General features: G+C 51.3%; 1 protein-coding gene and 1 long non-coding RNA gene across 2 annotated transcripts; one reads left to right on the forward strand and one right to left on the reverse strand.

Annotated features, from left to right (window-relative positions):
• Positions 1-1,886: 1,886 nt before the first annotated feature.
• Lrrc10b (leucine rich repeat containing 10B) lies at positions 1,887-3,115 on the reverse strand. Its single transcript, NM_001107577.1, has one exon. The coding sequence runs from the start codon at positions 3,113-3,115 to the stop codon at positions 2,237-2,239; it is 879 nt and encodes a 292-aa protein (NP_001101047.1). The 3' UTR covers positions 1,887-2,236.
• A 349-nt stretch (positions 3,116-3,464) lies between these two features.
• LOC134483971 (uncharacterized) lies at positions 3,465-13,741 on the forward strand. Its single transcript, XR_010061198.1, has 2 exons — positions 3,465-3,955; positions 5,485-13,741. It is a non-coding gene; the product is annotated as an uncharacterized LOC134483971 (long non-coding RNA).
• Positions 13,742-18,526: the final 4,785 nt, after the last annotated feature.

The raw sequence follows: 18,526 nt of genomic DNA on the forward strand, positions 1-18,526 counted from the left end.
GCATGAACTCTAACCAAACTAACTTTCCAGAAGAAACTGGATCTGTGTCTGACAGCCTCACTACCTCCTCCTTGGATGGTTAATAGTCATAGATAAGGGTGCTAAGCTGAGTAAGGGAAAAAGGGGGGGGCTGAACATGAACGTCAGGATGACGTAGGGGAGTCCGCTGTAGGGCACTGCCCAGACCATCTGGCTTTGGGTGAGCCAGGGCCGGGAAGCAGAGACATCAGAAAGGAAACGTGAACTGTAGCTACGCAGGAAAGCACGGTAGATAAAACGGTGGGTGGCGTATTGGGCTGGGGCATCAGACTTAAAAACCCATTCTTCTCAGCTACAGGTGGAGAAACTTAGGGATCCAAGGTTTCATCAGGGTCGTTCAGCCAACAGCAGAGTTAGGAGCAGGGACAGACCTGGTCCATGGTGTTCTCCCGTGGACCTGACAAGTTCTGGAACCAGAGGTCAGACTCTGGTGGGCTGCAAGTCTCACTCAAACCACCTGATAACCTTACCTCTCAAATCCTTACCCCCGCATTACCAGACTCCAGAGCGCCCCAATGGAACCTCAACAGAAACAAAGCCTACAGCTGGGTCCCACATTAGTCTCATGCCCCACCTTTCATTCTGTCTGTCGGTCTAGTCTTATCTCACTCTAGATCTATACCCAGCCTCCTCCTTACCCAGAGCCCGGCCCAATGTGCTAGTCTAGCTACTGGGTTGAGCCTGACCTTTTGACTTCATATGACATCAGCTTTCATTGCCATGGTGATGGGGACCAAAACTGAAGGGACTGAGGCTGAGAAAGGCAAAGGAGAATGGAGCAAGTGCAGGCGCAGAGTGAGAGGGAGGAGCCAGTACTGTCCAGCGAATAAAAGAAAGCCAGCCCCGCTGGTGGGAGAGCCAAGATTAGAACCCAAGAACCAAGCTGCAGATGACCCCCACAGCATAACCAAGGGTAGGGTGAAGCGGAACATGAGGGCACCCGAAGATGTCAATGCTATTTCCCTCTGCAATGGGCATTTGTTCCCCAGACAAGAAGGGCACAACAGCTGGCCAGGGTCATCCTGACACAGAGTTGGAGCACATGGCGGGGGAGGTGCACCCACCCCAGTGGAACTTGGTGCTCCCGGACTTATAAATAAATAGACATGTGGGAAACACGCATTCTTTCTCCAAGAAATATAATTTATGTTTACAAGGTTTTTTTTTTTCTTTCTAAAGAAAACACTACCTTCTGGGGCTCCAGCCCCTGACAGTGTCCCTGAGTGTCCTCTGGCCCTCTCCTCCTATTATTGCTTGGATCTGGCCCTGGGAATTGCAGCGCTTGTCTCCTCAGCCCCTCAGAGGCTGTCCCTGGTGACGGAGTAGAGGCACATGGTGCCTGTCCAGTGCCCCATGCCGTGCCAGCCACCCTGGCTGTGCCCATGTAAGGAAATGGAGAGTGCAGGCAGTACGGAGGCCCTGAGCAGCCTCCTAGAGTGCAAAGCCCCTCTCTCTTGGGGCAGGAGGCCCTGGAGGCACAGTGGCATCTTCTCACACTTGACAACTGAGGGCACAGGCTGTAGGAGAGGGAAGATCTCTCTTTGCCCGGCAATACTTCAGCACATGCTGAGAGAAGAGATCAGGAGGAAAGATGGGGTGGAGACCCTCTCCTCTGTGTACCATACAGCTATCAGGGGGATACCTGCTGGAGAACTGAGGGAAGGTGAGGTGTTGGGCCCCAGTCTATGCCTGTTTCTGTCTTGGACAGAGTCCCTATGCCCTGCCTCTAGCCAGAACTATTCCCCACCCCCAATACACACACGGAGAGGCAGTTTTGCCCCTATACAGTCTGTCCCAAAGGTAATGACTCTAGCAAGAGCTAGGGAAAGCCTAGGCGATCCAAACCTCAGGTGAAAGTGATAGATGCCCTGGACATCCCAAGTCGGAGTAGGGATGATTCTATGGATAAGTGGTGACCCTGATTCCAGGTGAGAACCGGCTCGCCTGTTGTACCATCAGTGGCTCTACCCCAGACTTCTTGGTCTGAAAACTGCCCAGAGGTTAGCCCAGGGACTCTCTCTTAATACCTAGGAGTGTCTGAAGACGGCCTCAGGCCTGCCTGTGCCAGGCAGCTCGATCAATGATGCTCCTTCACTGACCCAAGTAAGAGGCCCAGCGGCACCGTATATCCAGACAGCCACAGCCTTGCAAAGCCCCTTCTTCCAGAGTAGCCAAGCCCATCTCTCAGGGAAAAGGCTCAGGTACCCAATCCTGGAGGGGCTTCCAAGGCTCGGAGGTTATCCCTGGCGGGCCCCAGGGCTCTGGGTCCTGCACTTCCTATGAGCAAGTCTTCTTCCTCCTCATCATCAAAGGCCCGGGCTGGACGCCGGGCTGGCGGCCGCGGAATGGGTTCGTCACGCTCAGCCATGCGCTCGACGGCGCCCTCACCCACTAGGAAAACGGTGTCTGCCACCCGCGGGGGTCCAGTGACTGGGTTGTGGTCGTAGGAGAAAACTCGGAGCGCACGCAGAGGGTGCAGGTCGGGGAAGCCGCCCAGGCGGTTGCGGTCGAGGTCGAGGATGTGCAGCCGGCCCATGCGCAACAGCGCGGGCGGGAACTCTTCGAAGCGATTGCCATAGAGCCAGAGGCCACGCAAGCCCGTCATGCGCGGCAGCTCCGCGGGCAGCGCGCGCAGCCGGTTGTCGCCCATCTGCAGCGATTGCAGCGCCACCAGGCGCAGCAGAGGCCGCGGAAAGCGCCGCAGGAAGTTGCCTTCGATCCAGAGGCAGCGCAGGCTCTGCAGCTGCGCAAAGTCGGATGGCAGCGCCAGCAGACGGTTGCCGCCCAGGTAGAGGCGCGTGAGGCGCGGCAGGCGACACAGGCCGTCGGGCAGGCGCTCCAGCTTGTTGAAGTCGAGCGCCAGGATGCGCAGCTCGCGCAGCTCCTCTATCTCCTCCGGAAGCTCGCGCAGCCCGGTGCCGCTCACATACAGCTTCTGCAAGCGGCTCAGTGCGCACACGGCGCTGGGCAGCCGCCGCAACCGCCGCCCGCTCAGCTCCAGCTGCTGTTCGCCGCTGCGTAGCTGCTCCTCGGCGTCCGACGGCAGCTCGTCCGGCGTGGACTCTGCGATGCCCATAGTCACGGGCCCCGGCCCGGGACGCCGCTGCCACCACCCGGCATCGTCACGCCCTGGCCGCCCCGACGGGGCTTGGGCCACTTCGGCCTCGGGGGGCCCCCCGCCCCGGCTTGCCTGTGTGCCGGGAGGGGGGCCGGGCCGGGCCGGGAGGAGGCGCCCGCCTGGGCCCCGCCGCCCCGCACCGCGTTCGGTCTCCCGCCCTTCGGCCTCCCCCGCTGCCTCCGCCGAAGGCCGACTGGCTGGAGTTGGAGCTGACTAGCAGCTTAGCGACCCGTCGCCCTGGCAACCCCCGACGCGCGTGCGGCTGCCAATAGGCAGAGGGAGGGCGGGGTGGGGCGGGGCCAAGGAGGACCGTGAGAAGGGTCCTGAATCTGGAACCGGTTCCGGGATAAGTAGCGGGTCAGTGAGCCAGCCTGAGCCCAGGCGGCCGCTGAGCGCAAACCAGACACAGGGCTAGGTAGCGCTGAGCCCCGACGTCCGACGCTATCTACACTTGCCGCAGCGGGCCATTTGGTGTAGCTGTGTGAGCCTCAAGGAAGGCGGGCTCAGAAAGAAGAAACCTGGGACCGAAGAAAGGGGGGAGGGATACTGGGGAGTACCTGAAGGCAAGTCACTTGCATTTTTTTTCCCCACGTCCAGCGGCGTGCGACCAGTCTCCCAGCCGGGGTCACTTCAGGATAGTAACTCGTAACAATGTTATGTTCTGACCTTTTTTAGATCTGAAGATTTGTGGGACTATGGTTGGCTCCGCCCTCGCCGGGTTCCGCCCATTGCTGGTGCTCTAACATCCTCTCCTACCCAAGCCCCTCCGAGGATACCCAAGGTCTACGTATGGCCATGGTAAGCGGAGGACTGGGACAAGTGACTACCTTTGAGTGCCACCGACGGTAATCACCTTGGTTCTATGACTCGGCAGCTCTCATAGCCTCCTCCCCTTTCTCGCTGCCAGAGCTCCACGTGTCTGTCACTTTGCCAAAAACTACTTCCCATACTTTAAAGAAAGGCATTGAGCAAGGCTCAAAGAGATTAAGCTTTGGTTGACCAGAAAAGCTGGTGTTTGAAGCCAAGCACTGTGTGTGACTCAAGAGCCCCAACTCCTAAGCACACACCTTCCCAGTAAAAGAAAACCCAGTATTCCACCCACCCCTCCAGTGAGTTTTCCTCAACAGAGTCTCTGACTCACAATGCAAAAACTAAGAAGGGAATTAATTATTAATCCCACAGAAATGAGGAGGAAAGTGGCCTTTGGGGATTAGGCAAATCTGCTTGAGGGTTGCACAAGTGACAAGAGGTTGTACTGTGAGCACTCAGTCAGCAGACCACTTTCTCCTTCCCACCCCCACCCCTCCCACCCCCGCCTTCTCTAGAACCTAGCCGTTGGGACACACCTTGGTGTCCTCCAACACATCCGTACTGCCATGAAATTTTGAACATCAGGCAACAGGAGGAGGACACATTGGTTCACCTCTATAACCCCAGCTGGTCAACCAGCCTGTAGAAACAACACAGCAAGAACCCAAGGGTGTGGCTCACGCCTGTAATCCCAGATTTCCCCCCCCCCCGCAGAAGCAAGAGAATTTCTGCGAGTTCCAAGTCATCCTAAGCTATATAGTGGCTTAAGGCTAACAAGATATATAGGATGGGGTGGGTGGGCAATACAAGGAGGTGGGTAGAGTGACACACACTTATCATCCCAGCTATGTTAACCAGCCTGGGCAGCTTAGTAAGAACCTATCTGAAGGGGTTGGGGATTTAGCTCAGTGGTAGAGCAGTTGCCTAGCAAGCGCAAGGCCCTGGGTTCAGTCCCCAGCTCCGAAAAAGAGAAAAGAAAAAAAAACCTATCTGAAAAAATAAAAAACAATGATTAATATACAGAATGACGGAAAGGCTGGGAATATCAGTGCAATTGGGTGTATTCTAACAAATGTGAATACCTCTGCTATGTAACAGTTGGTTTCCCCCAACCCCTTTCCTTTGTTTAAGCTTTCCTACCTTTGTTTGTTAGGTACAGAGTTTCACATAACTCAGACTGTTCTCCAACTCAATAGATGGCCAAATTTCTGGTCTTCCCACCTCCTTAGTTCTGGGATTACAGGTGTGCACCACTGTGTTCTGATTCTATGGTGCTGGCGATCAAACCCACCTCATGCTAGGCAAGCACCACAGTAACTGAGCTACACCCCCAGCCCCCATGTTCCATTTCCGTGACCCAGAAGTTCCTTCGCACCTCTTCCACCTCCCAGAGGCTGCTTTGATCATGACCTCTATTATCAGGGGTCAACTTTGCTTGCTCTTGAATTTCCTAGGGATGACACCATCCAGCAAATCCTTTCTTCACTCCTGGCTTTTCCTTTTCTGACCCTTAATAGAAATTTGTTAGTTGAAGAAACAGAAGCGCAGAGCAACAGCAGTGGTCTTCAGGTAAGGGGTTTCTTGGGGTGAGCAGATAATGGTAGATACAGACAGAGGGGACTGTTACTAAGACACAGCCGTGGATCTCCATCCTGGGGGAAACTAATAAAATGATGTGGGGACCCCGGCCAAGGTAAGGGATCCATGTCTAGAAAAAGTCAAGCCCATACATCAGATTCCCAGAAGGATGGATTCTCAGCGTTTGCTAGACGGGGTTCAAGTTCCTTGAGTACTCAGACCCTTGTTAAGTCCAAACCCAACACTCTTCTCACATGAGAGGATCTGGCAGAGGAGGGCATTCAGATATTAGGAATCCAGGGCAAACCCAGGCAGGCATGAATATCCCCCCAACCCCCCACATCCCTTCACCGTTTTTTACCAAGGGACATTCGATGTGGAGGAGGGAATGCAGTCAACCCACCCTCACCACATGCTCAGGCTGGCACTGCAGCACCAGGCAGCCCTCCTGAACTCGGTAGGCATCCTGGCAGCCCTATGAATGCCTCCCCTCCGGGACCAGCCAGGCATTGCTCCAGGGGCTGAGAGCATGGAGACCAGCCCTCTGCCTCCTCCGGGTCTTTTTCGTGTTCTGGGTAGATCCTGTACCTATACCTCCCACCAGGCCCTTCGCAGTGGGTAAAGGTAAAATGTGCTGCTCTCAGAGCCCACGCAGATCGGCAGTGAAGCAATCATCTCGGTGAGTCATGCTGGCACTGTGAGCGCCTGGTCCCTGTTGAGTTGTCGCTAATGAATTAGATTCACCCACAGCATGGCCCCCCAACCTTTCCCCACTCCCGGGGAAGCAGGAAACTGAGACCTGCAAAGAGCCAGGACTCTGACAACTCCAGGTTCCGGCCCAGACCAAGCCATGCCCTCTGCCCCCCCCCCCCACACACACAGACTGCAAAAATACCCAAAAGACAGGTCTCCAGGCCTTCGGAATGGTCTCTCTATTGCCAACCACAAGCTATAACAATATTACCCACTCTCAAATCTATATGAGGGTTTTTTTAAATACCAAAAACCAACCCAGTGCTTTCTGTGATAAATGCCCCTGTACCCAGTCTCCAGCATCCATGATTGTTCACACTTCCTTATGCTTGTTCTAAGTCTGTTTTCTTTTAAATAAAAAAATGGAAGAATGACAGACAGACAGAATGAGGCTTTTGTATCCTCTCCTGTGTCCCAGAAGCACCTCTCCCCCTGCTGACCCTGCCCAGGCTCCTGAGTTCTCCCTGCCCTGAGCCAGGACCACGGGCTGCTTGCTGAGACTTAAATAGTCCCAGAATGTCACCTTATTGGAGATTCTTAGAAAGCAAAGACTCCAGTTTATTAGAACCAGTAAGGAAATGTCAGGGCAAGAAGGGGGCTCATCACCTCTGGGAGGGCATGATCTTTATGTCTGCGAGACTCCGGAGACCCTGGCTTCAGAAAGGACTCGCCCACTGGTCCGTTCATGGTCTCCTGGAGATCTAGTCTCATTATCTCACGTGGGGAAATGACAGGGTTGTCCCCTTACCTGCAGCAGCCAGAACTTAACTCCCTGTGGTCTTTAAGGTATTCATTCAAAAAACATCAAATACCTACAGCTAGGCCTGGGCACTGGGGGTTGCTATGACTATGTGCACCAAGGCAGAACTCTGCACCTCTGTGGGTTATTCTGCCAGTGGAGACAGCCAACTAAAAAGGAGCCTAGTGATGGTCAGGTTGCAATGAAGGAGTAAGGGGGGGGGGGAAGATGCCTCGTGAAAGAGGCACATTGAGCCAGGACAAGAGGAGATGAGAGTGAGGCCAGAAGATGTGCACAGGGATACATCCCTGAAGGTGGCTGCTTCTGGGTCTGGGCTTTGCACATCAACCCAGGAGCTTTCTGGGACTGTGGAGCTCCCAGTGTTGTGACTTCAGGTGAGGCAGGGAAGGAAGGTGAGGAGGAGGCACCTGGCTTTAGTGTTGACTTTGGATCTGAGGTCACTGACAGACTTGGAGCAGAGATCATGCATTTGAACAACAGCTGCAGGAAGAAGCCTGCATGGTATACCCCCCTCTCATCTTGGTTCTCTCCCACACGCTAATGAGCGTTGTCATTTACTGAGCACCTACGGGCTGTCTAATTTACCCTTCACTGCCGATCCACCAGGCAGGTACTGTATCCCTCCCACTCTACAGATGAGGAAACAGATTCAGAGAGGGTAAGCAGCTTGAGCAAGGTCACACAGCTGGGAAGAGTCAGAGCTGAGATGCAGATCCATCTTAAGAAGACAAAACTTTTCATACCTTGGATCAGTGACTCACTTGGCTGAGAGAAACCAAAGAAACTACTCAGTGTGCCCAAATGCTTGCCCTCAGCCTGAAACAAGATTTCCAGGAGTGCCCGACTTGAAGATGTTACTATCGCTGCAGAGTACAAGAGTGGTGGAGAAACAGAGACGCCCCCACTCCCTCTCACAGCATGAGAGCTCAGCATATTGGCCTGAGGGACAAAGTGATCCTACAACTGAGAGGACAGGCCTCAGAACCCCAAAACAGCTTCAAAGAACAAAGAGGTCTGCAAGTCCAGGACCCAGGTTCAGGATTTCCTAGTACCAAATTACTGGCACTCTCTAGCCTACTTGTTATCCCAGGGCCCTGAGGTGCACACAGAATGGAAACCCGCTCGCAGGGCTGAGTCAGTCTCTGCCACCCACCTCCTCCAGCTGGATGAAACGTGAGTCCAGGTGTGGCCATCGGATCACGTTCCAGGGAACCCTAGTGCACAGCTACTCGCCCACCGGTGTTGAAAGACGAGTTTTCTCCTTCCAGTTCCACTTTCCACCCGGCCCCACCCCCTCGGACAACCGAGCTCAGCCGCACCAACAGAGGTCAAAGAGTCTGATGAAGGGAGTGGCTGGCTTGTTACTCTAGGCTATCACTGTGTTGCAAAATGAGTTCCTGATGAGGTGAGCCTGTCATGGCTTGCTGGACTGGAGACTGTTAAGAATGTGAACTCCAGTAGTGTAGGGAGCCTCTGTTTCATGACGTCTTAGGGTCACCTGTCCACTTCAGCTCCTCATCCTCTCTGAACCTCAATTCTTTTTTTTTTTTCCTTTTTCTTCGGAGCTGGGGACCAAACCCAGGGCCTTGTGCTTCCTAGGCTAGCGCTCTACCACTGAGCTAAATCCCCAACCCTAGAACCTCAATTCTTACACCTGGAGAATGAGCCTGAACGAAGTCGGAGGGCTGGTGGGGGGGGCACTTGTCTGGCCTCAAAACCGAAAGGACATTAGTTGGTAATATACTTGTGTCAAAGGCATGGGGATCTGAATCTAATCCCCAGACTCATGTAAGAAGCTGTGTGTGGTGGAATACGCTTGAAACCTCAGCACTGGGGAGGCAGAGGCAGGTGGATCCCAGGGACTAATGCACCATCCAGGCCAAAGGCAAGTTCCAAGCAAGTAAGAGACCCTGTCCAAAAAAAGGAAAGAAAAGAGCCAGATAGCCTCTGAGGAGCAATATTCAAGTTGTCCTTTGACCTCCAAACCCCCCCCCCACACACACACAAACCCAATATAAACAGTGAGGATCAGGGCTAAAAAATATACTGTCTGTAAATAGTAAATAACATTTTCCTGCAATGTGTGTGTTAGGTGCACACGTATATGCACAGAGGCTCTGGAATTTCAGGTGTGTAGGTCCATACTCAGTTTTCTGGAGCGCTCTCTCTCTCTCTCTCTCTCTCTCTCTCTCTCTCTCTCTCTGTGTGTGTGTGTGTGTGTGTGTGTGTCTGTGTGTCTGTGTGTCTGTGTGTGTTTATGTGTAAAAAGGCACACGTGTGGGTAGGTGTTTGTTTCATGAGGGTGCACTGCATGCAGAGGCCCACAGTGATGTTGGGAATCATCCTTGTTCACTCTTCCTTTTTATTCAGTGAGGTAAGGTCTCTCACTCAAGCCCAGAGCTTCTTCTAGGGATCTTGTGTCTCTGCCTTCTGAAGCTAGAATTACAGGGAGGAACCACCAGGCCGCCTGGCAGCTATCTAAATTCTGGGAGTCCAAACTCTAACTCTCCAGTCCTCACACTTTTGAGGCTTGACCACTGGGCTATCTGCCCAGCCCCTAATCCTAGGGATTTGAACTCAGGACCTCATGCTTGATTAGCAAGCTCTTACCTGCTGAGCCATCTACCAACCCAATTTCGGGCACTTTCTAAAGTGTGGTGTCCTTCTCCTGGCCTCCAGTGTCAAGTCCACAATGGGCAGAGCCACTCCGCCCTGGGGATCTACTCAAAGCTGAGGGCTGGGTGGCTGGTCAAGAGAGGCATTGACTCAGGATCAGCTGTCCCTGAGAAGGCACTTCCCTACATCCATCCCCTCCATTCACAAGCTGAGCTGGCCTCCCAGCCTACTACTCTCTGGGGGAACAGAACAAAGAGGCAAATCCTCGGCTCAGAGTTGCAAAAAGGTCTTTGAAATCCAGAGCCCAGACTACAGAGTCTTACAACAGCCAGGGTTGGAAAGAGAAAAAGAATTTTTGTAGGTCCAAAAGCCTGCCTTTGAACTTGAAAAGCAGACAGCCGATGCCCATAAGCCCTGGAGAAGGACAGCATGCAGTATCAGGGAAGCCAAGATTCTACCCAAAAGAATATCCAGGGTAGACCTGCAGACGAGAGAGAAGGAAATCAGTTGAGGCCTTACAGATGCCAGGGAAAGAGGTCAAGGGAAATCATGAGAGAAGAAGCCCCAGATCTATGGGGCGTGGGGGGTTCACCAGCACTCATGGGACCAGTTTTTGTGGCCTGAGAATGTGACCTGATTCTACCTATCACAGAAGCCTTGGAGCAGAGGCGGAGGTAAGCCATCTCTCCTCTGAATCTTTCTCACCAGGGCTAAGCAGAAGTTTCTGAAGCTCTAAGACCGGTATGGGTGTGCCAGGGCATGGAGGGCAGGCTGAGCAGTAGAGGTCATAAGGCAGCTGCAGGGATGGTTCTGTGACCCTAGAAACCATGGGTCAGGTCATGGAGGCAGTTGGAGGAGGAACAGAGACAAAACACTCAGCCAGATGCTGTGGCACTCACCTGCCACCCATCATTTGAGAGGTGGAGGCAGAAGGATCAGGAGTTAAGCCCAGCCTCCATTACATAACAAGTTGGAGGATAACCTGACATACATGAAACCCTGTCTCAAGAAGCCCACACTGTGCCAAGGAAATGACTCAACATGTTTGAAAAAAAACCCGACTCTACAATATTGTCCTCTGACCCCCATATGCTGTGATACACACAACACACACATACACACACATATACACACATACACACCCACACACATACACATACACACAACACACATATATACACACACGTACACACACATACACACCCACACACATACATACACACACATACACACCCACACACATACACACAACACACATACACATATACATACACACACATACACACCCACACACATACACATACACACCCACACATACACATACCCACACACATACATACCCACACACATGCACACATACAACACACACACATATACACACACATGTGCACAAATACACACAACACACACATACACATATATGCACACATACACACAACACACACATACACATATACGCACACACACAACACACACATACACATATACACACACATACACACAACACACACATACACACACATGCACACACATACACACCCACACACATACAGACATATGCACACATATACACACAACACACACATACACACACCATTCAGATACATACAACATACTAATAATTTTTGTAAAGATTTATTTTTATTTTATATCAGTGTTTTGCCTGGATGTATATATGCTATAATCACTATCAGTTTGCCTGGTACTCGAGGAGGCCAGAGATCAGCTATCAGATCCCCTAGACCTGGAGTTACAGATGGTTCTGAGCTGCCTTGTGGGTGCTGGGAACTCAGTCTGGGTCATCTGCAATTCAGCTCCAATAATAACTTTTGTTTTATTTATTTATTTTTGTTCTCTGAGACAGAATCTCACTATGTAGCCCAGACTGGCCTGAAACTTGCTATGTAGACAAGACTGGTCTCGAAATCATACACATCTACCTACCTGTGCTTCCCAAGTGCTGAGATTAAAGGCATGCACCACCATGCCCTTTTTGTAAAAGGTTTTAAAAAGCCAAAACACAAACATGTGAAAAGGTATGTCTCTCCCACTCACAGGCTGTGTGGAAGGCAGTCTATTCCCTAAAGAGAAGGAAATGCCAAGAAGACAGAAATCCTGCCCTTACTGGATTTTAGACCTTAAGAATAGATTCATTCACTAGAAATCGACTGGAAATAACCACACTGATGTCTTTGCTAAGTCTAACCACTGACAGACCAAGTCTCCTCCCCCTCCCTTCCCCTCCCCTCCCTTCCCCTCCCCCCTGCCCCTCTTCCTCTCCTTCTCCCTCTTCCTTTGCCTCTTCCTCTCCCTCCTTTGTCTCACACACACACACACACACACACACACACACACATACACAATGGGGGGCGGGGGGTCATGTAATATAGCCCGGGCTGGCTTTGAATTCATTATGTGGCATGGCCTTGATCTTCTGATACTCCTGTGGCCATCCCGCAAGTGCTGGGATTGCAGGCACGTGCACCAAGGCCGACTTAGTAGTGCTAGCGATCAAACCCATGACTTTCTGCACGTTAGGCAAGCGCTTTATCAACTGAGCTGTATCCTCACTTACACAGTGAGACTCTGAACTGCAGATGCCCACACTGGGTTCTCAGCACCCACAAGGCAGCCCGGGACCATCTGTAACTCCAGTTTCAGGGAGCTACATGCCCTCTCTGGCCTCCTCAAGTACCAGGTAAGCTCGTGGTGTGGTGATTCATTCCTTTTTCTTCTGATGTTGGAGGCTAAACAGTGCCTGATGCATGAACATGTTCTACTGAGCTATATTCTCTGGTCCCCAAGATACATTTTTGTTTGCTTTGTTTGGTTCTGAAACAAGATCTCTTGTAGCCCAGGCTAGCCTTGAACTCCTAATTCTCCTCACTCTTTTCAAATGCTGGGATTACAGGTATGTACCACCATGCCAGGTTCAATTAAACAACAAATAGAGTCTTACTATGCTATCTGTAGATATACACCATTAAGTTCAGCTAAGGACACAGCTTTCAGCCTCTGAGGCCCCTTTGAAGTTGCACCCACCTGCCTGTCTGTGCAGGAGCCTAGAGTCAGGTGAGACACTCTGTGCATATCTTTCTGTGTCTCCCAGAGATCCCTCCAGTCGCAAACCAGCAGCTGGGTGTTGTTCCAGGCCCATAGAAGGCATCACAAATGTCCATCCTTTTGCTAGTGATGGCGTCCCATATGTAAATGGTACTTGAATTCTTCAGGGCCTCGCTGCTCTGAAGTCTCTTCTGATATTGGAGAATCCCACTGGCCTTGCAAACACTTCACCCCCATGCAGACTCTAGAAGTTGAAACCACTTGCAGCTCAGTTTCCCGGTGTACTGACTAGTTTATGCAAAGTTGGCACAAGCTACAGTCACTTTTAAGAGAGGTAACCTCCAGTGAGAAAATGCCCTCACCAGAATGGCCTGTGAGGAAGCCCGCAGTGCATTTTCTTGGTTGACGATGTAGAAGAACCCAGCTCACTGTGAGTGCTGGTTGTCATAAGAAAGCAGGTTTAGCAGGCCATGAGGAACAAGCCAGTAAGGAGCACTTCTCCATGGCCACTGCTTCAATTTCTGCCTCCTCCAGTTCCTTCCCTGACTTCCCTGCTAAGCCGGGATTGTGTGAGAGTCCAAAGCCTCTCAAATGTTTTAGTTATGTTTATTTGTTTTGTTATGGGAAGGAAGGGGTTTGCATATCCAGAGTACCCTGCATTTGAAGTGTCATGGCTGTCTGTAATCCCAGGACTTGATAGATAGAAGCCAAAAGATTGTCCTAGGTTTGACACATCCTGGGCTACAGATTGGACTCTGTCCCCTCAGAAATAATAAAATAGGGTATTCAAGCCTGCAGAATGGTTCAGAGAGTATATGTACTTGCAGCCAAGCCTGATGGCCTATATTGGATCCAAATAGTAGAAGGGAGGAGAATCAACTCCTTCAAGATGTCCTCTGACCTAGGAGAGCGATGGCATATTCATACTCACCTCCTCCTACCCCCTCAAAAGCAAATGAACAAAGTATAATTTTAAAATAAAAAAATAAACTGTCATCAAATCAGTTTCTATGTTTTTCAAGGAACTTTGAGAGCCAGGTTGCTCTCACTCTGGGAGTCACATGAGCTACCCCCACCCATCTCTCACCCTACTTCTACCTTCTACTGTGAACCAGGGAGCCACTGGACTACCAGCTCCTGTTTCTGTGTGCCCAGGATTTGCCCTGGGTTGTTGGTATGAGCCTCCTGCCTATGGTGCCAGGAGCCACAGGGAGAGGACTCGGTAGTAAGGCTGTGTGCCTAGGGTCCACACCTCTCACTGGACACTGACTGGAGCTCCCAGTCATCCAAGCTTAGGTTGGGTGGACAGATGCCCCTCTGACTTGGCTGTTTACCTAGGACCTCACCCAAACACACACGAACACCTTACTTATTCTAACATACACTCACATCCTCTCCCTTTAGCAGAAAATAGACAACGCCCTTACTGTCACTGACCTCAAATAGGAAGCTTCTAGGCTCCTACCCATCCCAGGCCCCTACCTAACTAAGCAGTCTGATAAGAAGGGCCAGAGATAGTATGTGTTCACCAAGCCACACAACTTTGAGAAAGTGGTTTCTTCTCTCTGGTTCAGGTTGTCCCAAAGGTCTTTGGGAAGTCGGTGAAGGACATGTGTCCCTCAAAGACTTTTCTTGGCAGATCTGTTTGGAACAGTAGCTGGAGGAAGACAAGAGTACCCATCCCTGCCCTGACCCTTTAAAAGAAGCCCCCAGTGGGTGGGCCCTGATCCCCATTCCTCCCTTCTGCCTGTGTGGTTGTTTGGGGAACAGTTCCTGGTGAATGGGTGGCTCTCCAGATGGCCAGAGAGGAAATCGGAGAAGTTTCGTGTACTCCATCTGCCTGTGTGTATCATGCCCACCATCTTCAGCCCCCAACCCGCCCAGGGCCTCCAGTTCTCACAGACAGATGCTTTTGAACAACACCCTCCACCCCATCACTCTCCTGGGAGCCCTGCTTTCCCAGCTGGCCAGCTGTCAAGCCCGTGAGCTGTTGGTTCTATGTCATCACGTGCTCCAGGCCAGATGGTACCTGTCAACGTCAGCTGCCATACTGCTATGACAAGCAGCAGCCTCACACACGTCCCCGTGCATCAAGGATATGGCCTGACCTGCCTTCACTCCCTCTCCGCCCTGCCCTGCACCCCCACCCCAATGCCGTCACCACCCTGCCTACGTGTCCTCAACATGCCCCCACAGGGAGACGCTCTGTGCTCTATCTGCAGCGGGGAAGGCCCACAGAATATTCTCCGCACCTGGCAAGCCGTGGGAGCTTAGTAAAGGTTAATCATGAGCAATGGCACCCCTAGAACCTTTTCTAAGATACCGGCAGCTTGAGGAAGGAAGCATTTTAGTAGTCAGCTGCCACAAAGGTCTGGCAGAGTGTGACCCTGGGAAGAGGTGAGGGCCCAGCCCTACTGAGGGGCAGCCTCTCTGTCAGGTTGTACAAACTGAATGCTCACCCACCAAGGGACCATGTGGGGTCCCTTCGCCCCAGTGTGAAAGCTATGAGGGTCAGAGACTGAAGGTAAGGGGAGGCTGAAAGGGTAGTGTTATAAAAAGAGCAGCTGTCCTGAGGGCAGCACCACAGAGCCTCAGCTGTCTGCCACACAGATGCAGGGTACCTACTGACCAACACCCTGTTTGTTGTTAGGGCAGGTGACACCCAGAAACCCATGTCAGGTACTTCTCCAGGCACAAAGTATTATCCCACCCATCCATTCATCTGTCCATCCGCCCGCCCACCCACCCACCCATCTTCCTATATTCATCTCATTCTTCCAGACATTCTAGACAGTTCTGTGCTGGGCTCTGGTGGATCGGCTGTGAACGAGAGATGCTGTGTGTGCCCCTACTGAGGCTTGTCAGTCGAGCACGGTCTTCAGATCCGAGCAGCCTGTCTTCTGTAGGGTGCCCCTGTAGAAGGCCCTTTCTCCACAGCCATGACCCAGGCTCAACCCATCCCCCACTGTCCTCCTGTACTTTGGATCTCTTTAGGCCTACTGCAAAGGTCTCCAAGGAAGCAAGCTTGGCTTGCAGTTGAGTCATCCCAGTGGGCTATAGCTGCCACTGAAGGCTCTCAACTCTACTCCTTACCAACAGGCTTAACTCACATCTCTTACGGCTGTGTGACCTGAGACTTCTCAGGCCTACCAAGCAGAGACCCTCAATCATCAACATGGCTCAGCCTTGACCTTTCTAGACACCCTTCCTGCCCCCAGGGCCCTAGGCTATCTTGTCCTCACACCGATCCTTGGACTGGGGCACAGGACCCAAATTAGGACCCATGGATCATCTACCTGGAAGCAGGCTGTAGCCCCTGCTGTAGGAAGGAACAGAAATTTAAGGAGCAAATTGAAGTTCTTCACCTCTCCTCAGGGGCAGAGTTCACAGCTCCTGCTCAAGTGCCCCCTCACATGTTTTGAAAATTGGCGTGTAGGACATAGAATAAAGAGAGACAATGGAGAAAGACTGTTATCAGACTTCAGTGCCTGTGACACAGACCCCGGGTCCCCTGTTGGGCCAGGTAGAGATAGGACAAATGGGAAACATGAACTGTGAAGTGACTCTCGTGGGAAAACATTCAAGAAATGAAATGGGATTGGGGGTAGTGGATGTATATGGATGTGTGCATGTGTGTGGATATGTGCATGTATCCGTGTGTGTGTGTGTGTGTGTGTGTGTGTGTGTGTGTGTTTGCTATGCAAGTTATTATACACACATCCATTTGTGTGTGTATGCCTGTGTTGTGTGTGTGTCTGTGTGGTGTGTGTGTCTGTGTGGTGTGTGTGTGTGTGTGGTTTGTGTGTGTGTGTGTGGTGTGTGGTATGTGTGTGTGTATGTGGTGTGTGTGTGGTGTGTGTGTTATATATGTTATGTGTGTATATGTGTTGTGTGTGTGTGTGTGGTGTGTGGTATGTATGTGGTATGTGTGTGTATGTGTGGTGTGTATATGTATGTGGTATGTGTGTGCATGTGTGTTGTATGTGTATGTGTGATGTATGTTGGTGTATTGGTGTGTGTGGGGTGTATGTGTGGTGTATGTATATGTGGTGTGTGTGTGGTGTGTGGTATGTGTGGTGTATGTGTATGTGTGTATATGTATGTGTATGTGAGCTGTGTGTCTGTATGTATGGTGTGTGTGTGTGTGTGTGTGTGTGTATGTGTGTGTGTGCTAGAGTTTTACCTTGAATGTCTTCTTCAATTGCTTTTCAATTTATTTTTTATGGTAGAGTCACTAACCCAGAAGCCCATGAATTCAGCCAGACTATCTCCAGGAGCTCCAGAGATCTCCTGTCTCTCCTTTCCCAGAACTGAGATCAAAGACACTTTCTACCATGCTCAGCTTTTGCCCATGGGTGTTGGGGATCCAAACTCAAGTTTTCACGGTTATGTAACAAACACTTTACCAACTAAGCCATCTTCCCTGACCCTTATACACTATTTTCATGTGTCTGTGTATCTGTGTCTTTGCTTACCCGTGTCTACATGTGCATGTGTCTGCATGTATGAACATATTAAATGCTCATGTGAACATCTACGTATTGTGTATGTTCTTCTTGTTCAGGTGTGCTCTTTTTTTTTTTTTTCTTTTTTTTTTTCGGAGCTGGGGACCGAACCCAGGGCCTTGCGCTCGCTAGGCAAGTGCTCTACCGCTGAGCTAAATCCCCAACCCCCAGGTGTGCTCTTATTATTGCTTCTTCCTTCCTTTCTTTTCTTCCTTTCTTCCTTCTTTTCTTTCTTTAAGTTTTCTTGAAACAAAGTCTCATGTAGTCCAGGCTGGCCCATGTAGCTGAGGATGGTTTTTAATTTTTTTTATTAATTTTTATTTATATGAGTACACTGTAGCTGTCTTCAGACACACCAGAAGAGGGCATCAGATCCCATTACAGATGGTTGTGAGCCACCATGTGGTTGCTGGGAATTGAACTCAGGACCTCTGGAAGAGCAGTCAGTGCTCTTAACCACTGAGAGCCCAAGCATGGTTTTTTGAATTCCTGATCCTCCTGTTTCTGCTTCTCTAGTGCTCCTTAGATATGTGTCATTGTGCCCAAGTATGTAACTGAGGTTACATTTTGTTGGCACAAATGTGCCCTATGTTTGTGTATGGGTGTCTTCAGGGCTCTGTGTCCTTTTTAACTGCTTTCATGTGATTTTGTTTTGTGCTGTCTCTCTCTCTTCCCTCCACTCCCACCATGTGTGTGTGTGTGTGTGTGTGTGTGTGTGTGTGTGTTTTGTGTTTTGGCAGGAAGGGGCTAGTAATTGTGGATGCCCTCACCCCACTATGCAGTTATAACAAGACATTTTTAGGATCCAGGTCCGTTTCTGGGTTGGTGACTCACCCCTAATGTTGGAGGCCATGGACCAGCAGGTCCCCACGCACAGCCTGTGAGGCTGTCACCGGGCCCTGAGTCTGATTGGGTTTACAGCCCAGAGACTCTGTGTCCCTGACTCCCCTCCTCCAACTCTGGGACCAGCTGGAGCCTCCCACAGTCCACATGGAGCCCCTGGAAGGCTCTGGACAGCCCCAGGCCTGCTACACAGGACTTTACCAGGTACAACGGCACTCCAGGGTCACCAAAACTGCAACATGGATGCCCACTGAGACGCACAAATGGACCTAGGGAGAGTAGATGGCTGTGCCCAAGAACCTGCTGGTCCATGACCTCCAACATTAGGTGTGAGTCACTAACCCACAGACAGGCCTGGGTCCAGTGTCTTGTCATAACTTCATTACAGGCTGAACTTGGAGGGGACAGCCCCTAGTTCAGCAGTGCTATCTGGCTACCTTC

The sequence above is a fragment of the Rattus norvegicus genome, chromosome 1, assembly GCF_036323735.1.
Source record: "Rattus norvegicus strain BN/NHsdMcwi chromosome 1, GRCr8, whole genome shotgun sequence".
In the NCBI taxonomy this organism is placed as follows: domain Eukaryota; kingdom Metazoa; phylum Chordata; class Mammalia; order Rodentia; family Muridae; genus Rattus; species Rattus norvegicus.